Here is a 19,544-nt window from a genome sequence, read left to right on the forward strand (position 1 = left end):
CAGGTTCTGGGCGTACAAAATGTGTTTCTGCCTCTTTCTTGGCCAGTTTATCTGCCTTTTCAATCCCTTCTACACCTGCATGCCCTGGTACCCATATTATTTTGACTATGTTGTACTTTGAGTGCTTCAGAAGAAATGAGTGGCAATACCAGACAGTTATGGATATTATACGGACTGCCTCTAGTGCCTTAATGGCCGCTTGGCTGTCCGTAAAAATGAAAATGTTCTTATTCCTATAGTTCATTTTCAGATTTTATTCAAGACATGTTGTGATAGCTATCATTTCAGCTTGAAAGACTGTAGTGTGCCTGCCCAGACTCATCTGGATTGATCTCTCAGGTCTTTCCCCGTTGACTCCTCCTCCTGTGCCATCCACAGTCTTAGAGCCATCAGTCCACCACTTTATATCTTCCTTTCCAGTATTCCATTTGTTGATATCCCAGTCTTCTTTTTTTATTATCTGGGTCTCAAACGGTTTTTCAAAGTTGTACTTTGGTATCATATGATCATAAGGCATGTGTAGAACTTCCTCTGTTATTACTCTGTTAATTTTACAGAGTCCTAGATTGGGTCTTTGTGCATTCCAGCACTCTGATTGTGCCAATCTATATGAACTCATTCTAGCCTGTCGTGTTATGAAATTGCATAGTGACGGGGGGGTCCAGTAAAGTATTCAAGGCTTCTGTCGGCGTTGTTCTCATAGCCCCAGTTATGGCAATGCATGCCATTCTCTGCAGGCCATCCAATCTACTGCCAACTTTTCCTTGACTTACTTTCTGCCACCAGATGATTGCAGCATAGTCCATCAACGGTCTAATGATCATTGTGAATATCCACATTACAACTGATGGTCTTAGGCCCCATGTTTTCCTAACGTCTCTTTTACATGCGTACAGCAAGTTCTTGGCACGGGTTATGTTCCTTTCTATATGTGGATTCAAGGTTAGATGTATATCTAACACTACACCTACGTGCAGTGCCTGTTCTTCAGTGACCTCTTTCCCTCTAATTTTCTCCTTCTTGTTAAAGGGACCAGGATTATCTTGTTTGGGTTGACTGATAGCTGTTCTTCCCGACACCAGTTCTCTGCAAGGTTGAGTGATCTTTGCATGAGGTACTGGATAACAGTCATCATCTTACCTCGCACCACAATCATTAGGTCATCTGCGGATCCTTGAATATAGAAACTCTGTTCGTCGAGCATAACTATGATTTTGTTCACCACGAGATTCCATAGCAGAGGCGAAAGAACTCCTCCCTGAGCACAACCTCGGGTGGCCCTAACCGTCAGCATTTCTTCAAACAGGATTGTTTTTATCTTCCTCCCGTCTAACATGGATTTAATCCAATTGCCGACGGTTTTACTCACCTTGCTCATTTCCAATGCTTTGATCACAGAGTCATAGGTTGTATTGCTGAAGTCTCCTTCGATATCTAGAAATGCCACCAGTGCAATTTCTTTATATTCTAGGCTTTCCTCTGTTTCACAAACCAACTGGTGAAGTGCTACTTCATTGGATGTGCCGGGTCTACATGCAAACTGATTTTCATGTAACGTTGAGTTCAGTTGCACCGTTTTTTCTGATATATTTATCCACAGTTTTCTCAATTGCTTTCAGCATGAAGGAGGTTAAACATAATGGTCTGTATTCTTTGACTTGTGCATAGTTTGCCCTTCCAGGCTTAGGTATGAATACTGCTTTATCTTCAGACCATGATTTCGGCACGTACCCTAAAGTTATACTAGCTCTGAAGAGGTCCGTCAGGGTATTGACGATTATCTCTTGTCCTTCCTGTATGAGTATCGGAAGCATCTCATCTGTCCCTGGAGTCTTTATAGGGTGAAACGTGTCGATTGCCCATTTTACATGGTTGTGTTTTATTATTCTGTTGGCACAGTTCCAGTTTGCTCTTCGAGCTCCGGTCTCTGTTCCAACCGTTCCTTTTTCTGTCATCTCCTCAGCATCAGGAAAGTGACACGCCATTAGCATCTCCCGCGTGTCTTTCTCCGGCTGAGTAAACGACCAATCTGTTTTCTCTAGTGTCCCCACCTGATTTGTATGGCTTGCTTTCATAACCTTCTGGAGCCTTGCTGTTTCAGTGTGTGATTCCACTTTCTCATAGAACAGTCTCCAAGATTTTTTTTGCTTCCTTGTCTATTGTTAATTACAAGTGAATGACAATATTATTTCTTATGTTCTGTTACGGAACATATCGCCAATTATCTGATCTCTTTAATGTGTTGTTAAACTGCTATACATTTGCTTGTAACTTCACTTACGTTTTGACTCTTTTGACAGAATTCATCTTACGGGTTCTTCTTAAAAGTCTACAGTCTTCTGTAACAGACTATATCAGTTCTGAGGAGAAGACTTGTGATTTGCAAAGTCAACAGTATATTTAAAACAGTGTTAAAATCAGTGTTGGGAATGTACTTCAAAAACGATGAAACACGGGCGCAATTCCTCAAAAACCGAACACATTTATTTTATCACACACACACACACACACATGGAAGACATCTTGTGAACAACAACAATACACTCAGTCAAAAGAAATTCTACACCCACACAACACAGTTTAAAACTATAGTTATTATTAAAGTCTTAGGCTTATTCCTACATCTTCTTCCACCTAAGTTAACGGTGGTCAGTCCAACGATAACTTGCACAGCACAATAAAATGTTCAGTTTTAGAGGTTTATGAACCGTCCTTCCAGATCCTATTTGCACCAGTTCACTGGGAGTCTCTTCGGTGATGGGCACGGTTTCCTCTTGGGGTAGTTCAGCCTTTTCATTACTGCCCTTCTCCACTTTGAGGCATAGCGGACCTGCAAAAATCGACATCAGCAACTTCAAATATCTTAGCACTTTGCACCCTCTGTTCAGGAATAGGTGCCGGGTTAACTTGTAAATGCCGATGACTGCACTTTTACTCTGTTGGCCAAGTACCAGTTCCAAGGGGTAGATTCTCTGCACTGGTCTCAGAAGCTAGCCGCTCGAGGTCTTCACTCTGACCAGTCTGGTTTTACCATCAGTTCCTTTTAGGAGTTCAACAACACTTGCCAAAGGACACTCAACATGTTTTGTGTTGTCATTTCCCACCAACACTATTTCATCAACTGAAATTTGTCTATGCTGCTGTTTACTGGCTAACAACATCAACTGTCCCAGGTATTCAGAATGAAATATCCATTGAGGGTCTTCTCGCAGCTTTTGCTGGTAGCAAAGTCTCTTATTTAGATCAGTCATTTCAACAAAATCAAAATCTGGAACTCCTACCTCTTCAAGTTCCTGTAGAAATATATTGGGTGTTAGAGGAATAAACTCACTAGGATTTTGAGACACATTTTGAGACGAGCATTGATGGCGGCCTCACAGTCGCAAAAAATTGTCTGCATCTCCTCATAGTCAACTGATGTTCGTCCTAGGACACGACGCAGTAGTCTCTTCATTATTCCGATAAGACGCTCCCACCAACCACCCCACCAAGATGCAGTAGGAGGATTAAAATTCTATTTAATTCTTCCGGCAGTGCTGTAAAGGTTAATAGTATCCCTGTCCAATTTTTACATGCATTACCAGTGCCAGAAAAGTTAGTTCCATTGTCACTATAGACAAGAGATGGTCGACCTCTTCTACAAATGAGTGTCCTAAAACTCTGAATGAAGCTGTCAGTTGAGAGGGAAGATATAAGCTTCAAATATACTGCTTGATACACTCCACAAGTATACAAACACACCCATGCCTTTTCATTACTGCCCTTCTCCACTTTGAGGCATAGCGGACCTGCAAAAATCGACACCAGCAACTTCAAATATCTTACCACTTTGCACCATCTGTTCAGGAATAGGTGCCGGGTTTACTTGTAAATGCTTGACTGTTTGCTTCATACACTGAAGACATTTATCCAGAACTGATCGAACAGTTAGTCTTCCACGATAGATCGAAAAATTTATCTAAGGAGAGTCAGACTCTGGGATGGGTTTAAAGCAATTGTTGAGGAATGTGAAAATAGGTTTGTACATTTAAAGGTGGTAAGTAATCGTAAAGATCCACTGTACTATAACAGAGATGTAAAGAGACTGAGAACGAGGTGCAGGTTGGAAAGAAATAGAAATGGCTACGGAAGTAAGGAGAAATTGAAGGAACTTACTAGGAAATTGTATCTAGCAAAGAAGTCAGCTAAGGATAACCTGATGGCAAGCATAATTGGCGGCCGTACAAATTTTAGTGTACAATAGATAAGTATGTATAGCTACTTTAAGGCAGAAACAGGTTCCAAGAAGGATATTCCAGGAATTATTAATGAACAAGGGGAGTGTGTTTGCGAGGATCTTCAAAAGGCAGAAGTATTCAGTTAGCAGTATGTAAATATTGTTGGTACAAGGATAATGCCCAGACAGAGGAGGTGACTAAAACTAAAGCAGTGTTAAAATTCACCTAAAACTAGAAAAACAGCTGGAATTGATAAGGTTTTGGGCGATATACTAAAGACAATGGGTTGGGATATAGTACCATATCTGAAGTACTTATTTGATTATTGTTTGCATGAAAGAGCTGTACCAAATGAATGGAGAGTTGCTATAGTAGCCCCTGTATATAAAGTAAAGAGTGATAGGCATAAAGCTGAAAATTACAGGCCAGTCAGTTTGACATGCATTGCATGTAAGCTTTCGAAAAGCATTCTTTCTGATTATATAAGACATGTTTGAGAAATTAATAACTGGTTTGATAGAAGGCAGTTTGAGTTTAGGAAAGGTTATTCCACTGAAGCTCAACTTGTAGGATTCCAGCAAGATATAGTAGATCAGTTGGATTCAGGAGGCCAGTTAGATTGCATAGCCATAGATCTTTCCAAAGCCTTTGATAGAGTGGAACATGAAATATTATTAAGGAAATTGGAGGGAATAAGTTTGGACGCAAGGGTTACACGTTGGATAAAAACATTTCTAAAATCAACGGATCATAAAGTCAAAGCAGGAAATAATGTATCGCAGGAAGAGAAAGTTTGGAAGGGAATTGCACAGGGTAGTATAATCGGTCCGTTACTTTTCTTACTATACGCAAATGATTTAGGGAATAACATAACGCAAAAATCAGATTGTATGCAAATGACATAATTGTTTATAGGAAAATAAATAACATTGAGGATTGTGTAGAATTACAAAGGTATCTTAAGAGTATCCAACAATGTGTTGAAGAAAATAATATGCAGGTTAATGGAGGCAAATCAACTGTCACAACATTTACAAACAGGAGTTTTAAAACTGAAATTGAATATACACTGGATGAGGTAGTTGTCCCAAAAGATGGCAAGTGCAAATAATTAGGTGTGAGATTTGAAAGTAATTTGCACTGGAAGGGTCATGTGGATGACACTGTCGGGAAAGATTACAGATCGTTACATGTCATAATGAGGCTACTTAAAGGATGCAACAAAGAGTTAAAAGAGAAAAGTTACTTAAGTATTGTTCTTCCATTATTGGAATATGCAAACAGTGTTTGGGATCCTCACCAAGAATACCTCATAAAAAGAATAGATAGTATGCAGAGGAAAACAGCAAGGTTTGTTACAGGGAATTTCAGGAGAAAGAGTAGTGTATCAGAAATGGTAGAGGAACTTGGATGGGAAACTTTAAGTAAGAGAAGGGAGAAAACTAGACTAATAGGGTTATATAGTGCCTATACAGGAGAAGAAGCATGGGGAGATATCCGTGAGAGGCTTCAGTTGGAAAATAATTATATCGTCAGGACTGACCACAAGTATAAAATTAGAAGGAATTTTCGCAGAAGCAATTGGGGTAAATTTTCATTCATTGGGAAGGGCGTGAATGAGTGGAACAGTTTACCAGGATTAGTGTTTGATCCTTTTCCAAAATCTGTACAGATACTCAAGAAGAGAATAAACAGCAACAGAGAAAATAAATGAAATGTTAGACGGCATTCGACCAGTTTAGGTTATTGTAAATAAAAAATATATGTGAATAAATTAATTCCATCCCCTGATCTAAGGAGTTTTGACAGCCAAAGTAGGGGACTGCTTGTAGGGGTGAAGTACACTGGGGACTTCGAGGGCCCCGGGACCGCTACGGTAGCTGTGAAGGCCCCTCAGGAACTCTGAAAAGTGATGGCAAAAGGGGCTCTGTTTAAGATGCAGCAGGTCGTTATACTACTTAGGTTCCAAACTGGGTAAAAAATAAATAACTGCAATGTAAATGTTAACCTTATACCAGTTGTAGAGTATTATTTGAAATAATTCCACATACTGTATTTGAGTTGACTATATTTTTTAGCACAGGAGATATTGTAAGTAGAATTTTGTAAACAATATAAATTTATTAAGGATGAGCTCTGTGTTTAATAGAAAAATTAATAGTGTAAATTGCATAATATTGTATTCTAGGAATTTTTCCTCTTTTTAATCTAAAATTTAGTGCTTGACAGTAATGTCTTTTAGTGTACCATTTGCCACCGAGGTAGACACCTCATTTGCAAATAAAGAGATTTTGATTGATTGATATCCTGGATTCAGGATTTCAAATGGACTATATTGCGATTGACCTTTCTTAGGCATTTGATAGGGTAGATGATGGGTGTAACGGTTCAAATCCCGTTACAAGGTAATATCTGTATTTTATTATTATTATTATTATTATTATTATTATTATTATTATTATTATTATTATTATTATTATTATTATGTCCGTATTATTATTTTATCTGTGAGATTACTATTATTTTATTATAATTATTATTCAAATCCATTATGCAATGATTGTCGCTTGCGTATTTGTAATTGAGTGTACGCATATATACGTATATGTAGACTAACATTAAATACCTGTACAGTGAGAGTTTCGATGTATCAGATGTGGATGTGTCGTTGTTATATTGTGCAATACTGCTGACATTTCTGCCAAGTCATCGCTACGTCATCGTATTTAGTTAGCACTGAGCTCACTTTCTTTGCGAAACCCAGCGAGCCGGCGGCGGTTTCACAACTGTATGTAATATTTGCCGCGCGGTAGGAGTACATCATAATTATTTCTGGAGATTACGTAGATGTGCCATTCAACGTCTATAAAAGGTGGCTGCATATTGTAGCGTCAGTCATTAGTTAAACGGAAGCTGAACAGTGAAGAAGTCAAATGGATAAGTGGACAGTCATTATTACACTGGAAGGAGAGGCCACAGTTGGCCATTTTGTGAACGAGATGGAGAAGACTCAGTGAGGCGTTAGTCTTTAGACATTGAGACAGTGAGGCCAAAGTTGGTCGCTCACCTACTTGAAGATACGGACGCAAAGGCTTACCATGGAGTCATCGAAGGATACCACTTGCAGTGAAGTAATACCATCCAGACTTACAAAGAAGTCATATGATATGGAGAAAAAGCAGTCATAGTGATACATCACCAAATTAGGCGTGACACCTCTACAGTAAACACCAGATTTAAGGAATACGTCGTAAGTACACTCAAAGTGTTGAAGCTACAGTCAAGTGAAACAGTGAGGGATATATTTTGTATAAATTGTTAAATGTCCGGTCAAGAAGAATTCAAATTCATGCCTAGTTTCTTTCAGTTGCAATGTCATAATTTCATATTCTCATCTGTTTTATCGCAACAAGACTCACAATTTTTATATATTATTTAAAGAATATATTTTGTTCTATCAAACGAATTCATAGTTTTATTTCAATGACAGTAAAATATCTTAACCTCAAAATTAATGGGGAAACCGAACGCCAATCTCCTTTTCCCAGAACTTATATGGTATGTTGTCAAAAGTAAGCTTATTACACCACACCCTAGAGATAGTCAAGATTCTTATTTTATTATTGCTGCACTGAGTGGTAGCTGGCGCCCTTCAAATAACGTATGTGTAAGTAAGCAGGTAAGAAGTAAGTGTGAGTCCAGGGTTCGACTATTGTGTATTTTATTTAATGAATGTTAATTTTCATAATTTTCATGTTAAATGCAGATATTTCATATTTTTCAATTTAAATGCAGTTTTATATGTTTGTAAAGCTAGTAAAGGAGTCAGAAACATCTTACATGGGAGACTACTGGCAAAAATTAGTGCTATTGGACTAGAAAAAAGAGTGACTGTATAGGCGGCTATATTTCTAGAAAATAGAACTCAGAGCATTAGAGTAGGCGAAGCTTTATCTGTCCCTGTAATAATTAAGAGGGGAGTTCCTCAAGGCGGTATTATTGGACCTTTGTGTTTTCTTATATATATCAATGATATGTGTAAAGAAGTGGAATCAGAGATAAGGCTGTTTGCAGATGATGTTATTGTGTACAGAGTAATAAATAAGTTACAAGATTGTGAGCAACTGCAAGATGACCTCGATAATGTTGTGAGATGGACTGTAGGCATGGTACGATGATAAGCGGGGTTAAAAGTCAGGATGTGTATTTCACAAAGAGGAAAAGTCCTCTCAGTTTTAATTACTGCGTTGATGGTGTGAAAATTCCTTTTGGGGATCATTGTAAGTATCTAGGTATTAACATAAAGAAAGATCTTAATTCGGGTGATCACATAAATATTATTGTTAATAAAGGGTACATGTCTCTGCATATGGTTATGAGGGTATTTAGGGGTTGTAGTAAGGATGTAAAGAAGAGGGAATATAAGTCTCTGGTAAGAACTCAACTACAGTATGGCTCCAGTTTATGGGACCCCCACAGGATTACTTGATTCAAGAAGTGGAAAACATCCAAAGAAAAGCAGCTCGATTTGTTGTGAGTGATTTCCGAAAAAAGTGTAACGTTACAAAAATGTTACAAAGGTTGGGCTGGTAAGACTTGGGAGAAAGGAGACGAGCTGCTCGACTAAGTGGTATGTTCCGAGCTGTCAGAGGGGAGATGGCATGGAATGACATCAGTAAACGAATATGTTTGTGCGATGTCTTTAAAAGTAGAAAAGATCACGATATGAAGATAAAGCTGGAATTGAAGATGAGAAATTGGGTCAAATATTCGTTTATAGGTAGGGGTGTTAGGGATTGGTATAACTTACCATGGGAGATGTTCAATAAATAAATAATATGATTCTGTCGAGTATAGTCTAAAATGTATTTGCAATCATTTAAGAAAAGTCCAGGAAAGCAACAGACAGGGAAAATGCCACCTGGGCGATTGCCCTAAATGCGGATCCGTAGTGACTGATGTGCCATCATCATCTGTGGACCTGCATGACACGATTCTTTATGTAAATCCATAATCAGGCGAAATACAACAGGATGCTTGGAACTAGGCAGAACAGCTGGTTGACAAAAATCGTTTAGATCCTTCCTATGCGAGTCTTTTGTCATTAGGCGTAGAATTCAATTACTATCAATGAATGGGAACAAATTTGACAACTTCGGATCATTCACTCCAAAGAAAGCCTGTTTCTGGACCATCTTTATAACTTTAAGCTTGGCCACCACTAATTCTTCTGTTGTCAAATTACCATGGAATCTGTCCTGTTCTTTCGTTCACAATTCTTCACAAAGTGATATAACCAACCAATTAAATGTATGTTTTGCCTAAAAGTAGAAAGGCGTATAAAAAGCCAATCAGATTCAACTGCAGCTGAGAGCATGAAGGAAACAACACTTTTCTTCTTGCCGCGGGTAATCACTTCTTCATCAAACTGTAATTCTACCTTGGGCCATGTACTTGGTTGTTCTCGTAGTCAGTTAGGTCCATCCCACCACCTTCATTCAAACAACTTCTTAGCAGCAGCGCCACGGACAGCAGGTCTGCAGGATTCATGGTGCCTGGAACGTGCCTCCATTCCTGTCCTTCAGTCAGTTCCCTGATTTCTTTAACTCGGTTTGATATGAACACATCCCATTGATCTTTTCTTTGAATCCATGCTAAGACCATAGTTGCACCACTCCAAAATATTGTCTTAAAAGCACTTCTTAATATTTATAGATGGCATACAGAATGCAGCTCCAACTCCAGTGGTATTCTGGGCACCGTCTGTGTAGATATCTATGCTCGGAATAATACAGGAAAGTTTCAACATTTTAGCGGGCAAATGATCTGGTTCCTGAGTACGTATGACAGCAGAATAGCTGCTGCGGGGAGGCCAGATTATCAGTGGCCGATAATGAAGAAACTGCATCAAGCTGTCTAAAAGATTCTTGGAATTCACACCCTGGTCACTAACACCAGCGTCCCTTGGTTCAGCAGCTGAACAGCTTAAGGAAGACCGGCCAATGAGTGAGACTGAAGAAGTTATCTCCCAAGTTCTTGGAATATCCTCGAGCAAACATGACTCTACTAGTGGAAAAAGCATGGAATTACACTTGTCCGTTGTGACACCTAAGGTTTCTAAGGGCCGAATTCATAGACAACACTTATACATAAGTGCCCCTTATAAGCCAGGTTTCATTTCATACTACCTACTTAAGTGTCCTACTTATTGCTATAAGTGGACCTCCAACACACACTTAAGTGACTCACTTATGTTGCAGCAAGATGGAGGATAATGATTTTGCTTGAATATGTTGCATTTCATTCACAGAATGCTTTCCGTGCACACAGTAGAGATGGAAAATGCTGTCGAAATGTAATGTGACCAACAATTTAAGGAAGGTTTCGTTTTAGTAAAGTGAGCGTTATGAATATTCTTGTTCCTTTGGTTGAGAGGACTCACTACCTCACCATTAATGATGATATTGTTTTGATATTTTATGCCACCTCTTAATTTCAGATTATTATTATTATTATTATTATTATTATTATTATTATTATTATTATTATTATTATCATAACCATCATCATTACCGGTATTTCGCTTAATTAATTGGAAACGTGTTAACAGTTGATAAGTTATCAAGACTGTAGGCCTATGGAATAGTAAATATGTTATAAGAAAAATGAACGTGTTGCACTACCACCATTTATTTTAAGGTTGATTTGTGCTAATTATATCAGGTTATCAACCAATCATTTGCCGGATTGTGTCAGAAGTTTCTGAAATTATGGCATCGCACATGAAAACATACTATTTACGTTTTTTTGGAGAAGTAATTATGCCTATTACAACATAACGGTTACGGATATATTTGTCAAATCATTAAAAGCGTTGTAAGGCTAGATATTCTACATTTGGATGAATATTTGTATATGTTCGAGTACCTGGATAACTATAAACATATTATATTTAGAAGAAAATTAGATTGGGCATTTTCGTAGTTTGCATTGTCCACAACAAGTTTTTCCCACATCATACATATTCGGATGGGAAACTGCGTCGGTCTGCTTATTCTATATTATGTGAATGTTCTTGCTGGTGCCGTCTCTGCTCGCTGTTTTGTTATCCATTCTGATAACCAAATACAATATAGACAATCTTTTAACCTCAAAAATGTCGCGCGCGCTCGTGCGATATCCTTCGATAAACAAAGCGCAATAGATCATCCCACAATTCGGTAGCCAGAACTACACGATCCAGGAAGCATGGGCATAATATGCAGCATTGCCACATCTCCAGTGATATTTACTGTATCAATGAGTGTGCTCTTTAAGTGTTGTCTATGAAATGTAAACTCACATAAGTGAATACTTATTATAAGTGATCCCTTATTACGTAAGGGTTCCGCTTATACATAAGTGCTGACTATGAATTCGGCCCTAAGGCTCCTATGTAGCTCTGGAGCTTATCATAGAAGGGTGATAAACACACCTTATTAGAGTTCACCGCATTCTGTAAGATTAAACATAACAACTCCCTAATGTACACCTCTACAAGCAAATCATCCTTCCCATAGCGTGCTTTGAGACTTGATATTGCTTTACAATAATTTTCTCCGGTAGCAGGAAAGCTCTCAACTAAATCTCTTGCTCTGGATCCAGACATTTGGCCTGTATGAGGTACTGAAATTTACCACTAGGGTCTAAAAGAGAGTCCTCGTCAATTTTCTTAAATTGCGACCAGGAAGGAAGCCAATCTTTTAATTCACCTCCGAACGTCTTCAATTCCAATAAAGGCAGTTTGTATGAACGCTTAACTTGGAGTGACGAGTTAGAATTAACTAACACTGCAGTTGCTTCTGAGTTCCGATCTTCATTTAATAATTTCGTAACAACAGTCTTAACCTTATAAAATTTGAACTTATACTTGTCTAACTCGTCGTCCCTAACATCCACGTTCTCATTCATATTAGTGAAGATAAGAGTATCCATACCTGTTAATTCTTGATATTTCGTTTCTAATAGATCCATACGTGCACTAATATTTTCCGTATCTTTCTCCGGCATCTGTAGTAATGCTCGAGCTCATTATAGATCTTGGTTATTGATCGCCGTAACACCGCTCTTGACTTCTTTGTCACTGCTATATTCAGTCATGCTTGAGATGCTACTTATGAAACAGCTTCTATGATTATATAACTGTCTAATGTCCTGTCTTGGTCGCCAAATGTTAGGAATGAACTTCAAAAACGATAAAACACGGGTACAGTTCCTCAATAATCGAACACATTTATTTTAACACACACATGGAAGTCATCTTGCGAACAAAAACTAAACCAAAACACTCAATCCAAAAATTCTACACACACACACACAACACATTTGAAAATAATCGATATTATTCAAGTCTTAGGCTTTTTCCTACAATCATTGTGTGGGATGATAAGGTGTAGTATCGGAGAAGATATTATCTAGAGCAGAATACTGCGTGTCGATGGTATGATTTTTGTATGTTTACAGAGGTTCATCGAAGTGTGTCACTTTTAAACTTGTTCGTTGTGGTCATCATCTTGAGTCGTTGAAGAAGTCAGTCATGTTTTTCGTATACATTTATTTTATATTTAGATGTTCACGTGTTTGTGAGAAAATTTTCCATTCCAGTCTTTTTTTTAACTGTTTAAGGCTGATTGGTGTGTTTTTCTATTAGAAGAGTTATAGGGAGGTACATTCAGGGAAATGGGGTGGACGAGGGGGCAGTGGTGACAGTATAGCAAGCATGAATTCAAGTACAGTAGTTACGTGAAGTCATTATGTCCTTCAAAAGTATTTCTTCTTTTGGTATTCTCTCACAAATCAGTACACGAAGTATCAAAGTGTGTCATGATCAAAGTAATTGTTTTCATAGTATTCGTATTTAAACAGTACTTTTCATCTGACCACAATTAAGTCATGAGACTGAAAATTCGCTCCACAGCTGCATTTGTTCCTGGGATTGCCATAACCAGTTCAACAATTGACTAATTTTGTAGTGGATTTCTTTTTCTTGGAGCACCACATTTTGTCCACTTCAGCATTTGTGACTTTATATTCTTCTATCTCGGAGTTCGCTATAGTACTTACTTGATTAACTTAATCAAATAAATCATTTTCATCAATTATATCATCATCACTGATAGGTTTTAGGCTGTTTTTAACTTAAGCCCATGCGGTGAAGTTTGCATCTTAATCCAATGAAATGCTTTCAGTGTTTGGAAATGGTGAGTTCATTTACTTAAATATTCAAGGAAAGTATCATAAAATGAATCTCTAGTGGTTAAAGAAGCTTTTCTCATCAACAGTGCCCTCATATTTCAATTCTGAAATAATCCACAACATTTATAATGTTCGAAAATTATCAGCTTTCCTACTTATAATTTGCTGTCTGAACCATTACAATTCTTCTACCAGTTCAGGTGCAAATTTTTATTTTTTATATCCATTATCGTTGCTGAGAATATTTCACCTGCTTTCAATGAAATGGAGTCAAAGGAGTCATTGTTGATCTTTGAAAATTGATTTTAACAGTGTTGAACTTTTGTACCTTTGTCCTGTGACAGAAGTAACTTCTAAGTGTATCATACACGTCAATAACTCTACTATCAGCTGGTACTAACGACAGCCATCTTGTTTCACCACTACGTAGAACATGCTTGTATTCAATTCCTACAAATTCGCAGAATGTTTCAGTTCCCTACTCTTATGGTGTTAATACTGAAATAGTGAAATATTTTATTTGTAACTGTTTCAATATCATTACGCAAAATATTAACACTTTTATAAACGCCATTATGAACAACATGAACAGCACACCGAACACCAAGAATGTTCATTTTAACTCTTTTCTCGGTCTTGAAAATACATTGTTGTACCACCTGGTTTGTGTCAACCGAAACTGGTGTTACAGTTATCTACAGATAATGAAATAATTTTCTTAGTCGGCTGATGCTGTTGCAAAATATCTATGAAATGACTTGCAAGCAGTTCGGCTGGTTCTTCTGTTATTGAAACTCAATAAATTTCAGCTGAATACCTTCGCTCGGGATGAAGTACCTAATAACGACGGACATTAACTTCCGATCTGTATGGTTTGATGTGTCCACCCAAACTGAAATATATATAGCTTCTTTCTGTTCAGCTACTATTTAATGTTATTGGATTTACGTCCAACTAACTATTTTTTCGAGTTTCCGGGAAGCCGAGGTGCCTGAATTTAGTCCCGCAGGAGTTCTTTTACGTCAGCTGCTATTTCTGACATTGCATAAGGTGCCAGGAAATTCACTAAAATTGATCTGGAATTTCCTCTTCCACTTATAAACTGCTTCTGAAACAAATTTCTCACTGTTGCAGAAGTTCAGTCCATCGCTCTCAAAGAGAGGTCATGTTTCGCTGCATGGAACGTAAACAAACCATTTTTGCCATGCAAGGCATTTACTTTCATTATTTAACTTACCCACTGCTGTTTTTTTTGTAAACAAATATTTAATATCTTGACTCGAAATGGAAGCAGCGGCTGCCACTTTGTGTTTTTGTTTGTTCAAATATTGGTTTATAGCAGAACGGCCTCCGTGTTCAATAAAAAAAGCGAACGATACACTGTACATAACAACTTGTTTGTTGTTGTGTCTTCTCTCATGAAGGTATATTCTTCTTCTAAAAATCCGCGTGAAACTAAATACGCTATAGAGCGTAAGTGCCACGTTGTGAAAATCGCAATACTTTAATTGACAGCACACATAGTGATCCGACCTTGTATAATGAAGACTGAGTGTAGTAGTGATACCGATCAGCTGGCATTGTGTGAAATTTTATTCTAGGATTTGCATTAAGAAGAAACTTTTCGTGAAAATGTAAATTCAGCTTTTGAAATTACAAACAGACACCCACAGAAGCATGCCTTGTAAGGCTTGTGCTGTTTTCCTCTGCAGTAACTTTGAACTTGTGAAGCTATCGAAAATCATTTGCCCCCCTTTCCACGAGACAAATTATTATAAAATATCAGTGTACACATCACATTAGATTTAACACTTTTAATGCTCAGCAATGTGCAGATTCATATACAGTATACGCAGTTGAGTATGTGCAGATTTGTCTCATAAGGAATGTATAAATAAAATGGTTGACTTTGGTGGAATTATTTATTTATTTATTTATTTATTTATTTATTTATTTATTTATTTATTTATTTATTTATTTATTTATTTATTTATTTATTTATTTATTTATTTATTTATTTATTTACCGTATGGCTTTTAGTGCCGGGAGTGTTCGGGGACATTTTCGGCTCGCCTTGTGAAGTCCTTTTAAGGCAAACCCACCAACGATTGTGGGCGGTATCTGCCGTGCATGGGAGCTCCGTGATTTTGTAGTGGAGGATAGTGTTGTGTGTGAGTTGCAGTAATATTGGGGACAGCACGAACACCCAGTCCTCGAGCCAGTGAAAATAACCATTTATGGTTAGAATCCTCGACCCGGCCTGGAATCGAACCCGGGGCCATGTGATACGAAGGACACTACGTGAACATTCAGCCAAGGAGCCGGAAAGAGTGGTAAATTGAATACTTTGCATGTTGCTCTGAAGCAGTACGAAAATGCTACGTTCCTTTTTCACAATGAATCTGCCCGTAAAATGTAAAAGAAAATTAATCATTTTTGAAGAGAAAAGTGTATTTACGTATTTACTATTTTTCTTATTATAGACGTTAAGATTAAAGACTTCTTTAAGTTGTAATGTATTATTCTTACAAGTAATGAATTCATTCTTTTAGAAGTCATTTAGAGTTTCGTCTTATGTGCTATTCTCTCACGTATGTGAAAATTTTAGTGATGTGCTTCTTGACAAAGAATTAAATGTTTCAATGACACGTTATTTGAATGAAGGAAATGAAAACAGAACGGGAATCGGGGTAGAAACTTTAAAACAAAGAATATCATGCATAAGTAAATAAGCGCATTGGACTATCGGCTCGGTGATGATGAATCAGTCAGAGATGTCCTCATTGACGACGCATAGTGTGTTAATATATTGTAATTTGATGAAGAAAATGACAAGACAAGAATACATCAAACAAGAATCGTTATTTTCATTATTTCTATCAAGAAAACAAGGATACATAAAACAAAAATCGTTTGTGAGTTCCCTTATTTCTATCAATATTATCATGCAACGTTCGTAGTTTCAAATCGGCTGCCCGTATTAAAAGGTCTTGCCGCCAAGTTCGTCACTATCAACATGTCTCTTTAACTTTTTACAGAAGAATATGGAAGTGTCCAGTATTGTCTGTAGTGTATTTGGTGAAACTAAACTTCCTTTTTGGATTGATCAAAAAACCAGGATAACATATCACCACTCACAACCTATATACATTTAATAAGTTCACTATTATTATTACTCGTACTATTCACAGACTGGCATCGAAATACACGATTGACGTTGCAGTACTACCAATCATTTCGCATTTTTGACTTACTGCAAAGAGAGTGCTTTCACAAATTTGGATAGTAGTCGTATATGGATGTTTTTGACTTCACAATATAAAATATCATGTCCGAACATACAACGAAGAAGTAATTCTATTCATTTCAAAATGAAAGAAAAACAAACCAAACGGGATTAAGGTCTATGAGAAGGGACAATAAGTGTCCTGTTAGAGTTTTATCGGGACAACCGGACCAGAAGGAGAAGTAACAATCCCATTTAAAAAGTTGTGTCTATTAACCTTAACCTACAATCGCTGAGGATGCCTGTACCAAATTTCATTTTGAAAGATGCACACCACCCTGCTTTCAATAGAATGTATCGAATCTCCTAAGATCCAGTGGAACAGCCGTCCTTTGTGAGACGAAGGATTACGCACTGGTGGCCATTTTCCGTTTGTTGCTACTCCCTGTCACATTCTGTATCAGATAACACCGCACGACCTAAACGGAAATGAGTCATTTCCGATTCGAGGCTCGTATGCAGTATACGACAATCTGGCAGAAGTTCGGAACCATCCAAGAGTTACATTTTTGCTACTTGTTTAACGTCGAATAACACATCGAAAGTTTTCGGCGACGGAATGATGGGAAAGGGCTAGGACTGGGAAGGTAGCAGTCGCGGCCTTAATTTTAGGTACCGCCCCAGCATTTGCCTGATGTGAAAATGGGAAATCACGGAAGAGCACCTTCAAGGCTGCCGACGGTGGGATTCGAACCCACTATTTCCAAATACAAGCTCACAGCTGCGCGACCCAAACCACACGGCCAACTCGCTCGATCCAAAAGTTACGAACTACTCTTATGACTATATTAGAGCTGCAATCAATAGGAAGTAACATTATGAAAATCACGAGAACTCTTACCTCCAAAGCATGCAGTGAAATCCTTGATAAAACCCTTTCCAACCAGAATCTCCTCTAATTCTTCTCACTGCATTCATAACTTCATGAACGTGTGGCACACCTGCAAACATACAGCGTACATCATCTGAAAAATCACAGAGATTGGCTATTTCAGCAAATCCTCTTCAGTAATGCACGAGGAATACAATTTGTAGCAAGAATCAGGAAATGTAATATTCTGAGAACTGGCTGCAAGAGGACCGAATATACTAAGGAAGAATAGCACGACAGACTGTCATGGAGGACAGCTGTTAGTCAACACTTTATTGTAGTGACTGACACTCGGGATTCATCATCGGCTAAGTTTGTGCGCGATCGTCGTTGCAGGATATTTAGCAACACCCTCTCTCCTTGATCTCTATCTTACGAAATACTATCAAACGGCCGGCAGATAAGCAGCTGACGGTGGGCGGCAACATGTAAATACACACGGTTCGTACAAATGAAATATGTTTATCTTAAATCCCCTCATACCTCACACTGATATTTACAAATATTTATTGCTACACTACCTACCTTCTCAAATTGAACATGCAGCTTCAGCAGGCCAAGGTATTTGATAGTACGTAAATAAATAGATACCAAATTAAGGCTGCATTTCTTTCAAAGGCAGAAACTGCAACGCTCTCTTTGTTTTACCGTTAAGGTTTCACGAAAGTTTTAAAACCTCCCTGTTGAGAGATTTGCTATAGATTTTTATAAATCACTCGCACTTCTGTAAATTATTTTTGACAATGTTACTTAAAAGTGGCATTAGAAACTTTATTTATGTTATTTCTTTTGTGAATTTGTTTTTCAGGAAGTTGGAACACTTCTTTGCTAATTCTTTTAGAGGAAGGTAAAGCACAGCTGCAATAACAAAATCAGAGACAATTGTCAGAAGCGATACACAAGATTACTTTTGATATCTTAATCCTCCCCGGTTCTGGATTTCTTGTCGAACACAGTGCTGAAGTTTGAGTTGCAAGACTCATTGCTTTCTTCTAAACTACCAGCACAAATTGTTAATTCATCTGCTATGCAGACCAAGTATCCTGTCATCATAGCCTTTGAAATGTTGGCCATATTAACTGCAGTTTCTGAAACAAAATATTGGGCATTAAATTACAGTAACTCAAAGGATTAATTTATTGCATTGAAATTATACACCCATTAATACTTTGGAACGATTTATCCAATATTTGACCACGTGCCTTGGTTTAAAGATGGCCGTTGACAGCTGTCAACAAAGCACGTGGAATTTCAAATTGCCCGCCACTACGTGCATAAGGTAGCAACAGTGAGGTTTAGCCCCGTCAAGATGGTGGCACTGAGGTTAGCGATGCGTTGTTGTTTAAAGATGGACGATGACAGCTGTCAAAAAGCACGTGGCTTTGTTTACAAATCCAAATTTCGCGCTAAGATTCAAATTTCCCACCCATGAGGTTTAGTGCCGTAAAGATAGCAGCACTAAGGTTAGCGATAGAAGATGGCCGCTTGAGAACTGTCAAGAAACACGTGGCTATCAAAAAAGCACGTGGCTTTATTTACAAATTCAAATTTTGCGCTAAGATTCAAATTTCCCTCCCGTGAGGTTTAGTGCCGTAAAGATGGCAGCCCTAAGGTTAGCGATGCGTTGTTATTTAAAGATGGCGGATAACAGCTGTCAAAAAAGCACGTGGGCTTGTTTACAAACAAGAACACGTGGTCATGACGTCGCGGGGTCAATGACCTTGGGTGCTGACTCAGCGGATTTAGAACTCCCACAACTCCCCTACTCACATTACTTAGTGGATCATACGACTGAAAGGTGTTACTACTTCCTCACTCACTTCTTTTCTTTCCAAGATGGCGATTACTGTGTGTGAGTCTGTGATATCCGTAGTGGATAATGGTGTAAGATGCAGTGAAAAATGTGGCAAATTCAGAAAAGCAGTTAAAAATGTGA

The 19,544-nt window shown here is 38.0% G+C and overlaps 1 protein-coding gene across 2 annotated transcripts in view; it reads right to left on the bottom strand.

Annotated features, from left to right (window-relative positions):
* Positions 1-19,544, bottom strand: part of LOC136862869 (solute carrier family 25 member 45) — a 196,051-nt gene that overhangs the window by 80,852 nt on the left and 95,655 nt on the right. For both annotated transcript variants that reach the window (XM_067139137.2, XM_067139135.2), the window contains exon 4: positions 17,579-17,678. In XM_067139137.2, coding sequence (XP_066995238.2) covers positions 17,579-17,678 — 100 coding nt within the window. The remainder of the gene's footprint in view (positions 1-17,578; positions 17,679-19,544) is intronic.

This window comes from Anabrus simplex, chromosome 2 (genome assembly GCF_040414725.1).
Source record: "Anabrus simplex isolate iqAnaSimp1 chromosome 2, ASM4041472v1, whole genome shotgun sequence".
Classification (NCBI taxonomy): domain Eukaryota; kingdom Metazoa; phylum Arthropoda; class Insecta; order Orthoptera; family Tettigoniidae; genus Anabrus; species Anabrus simplex.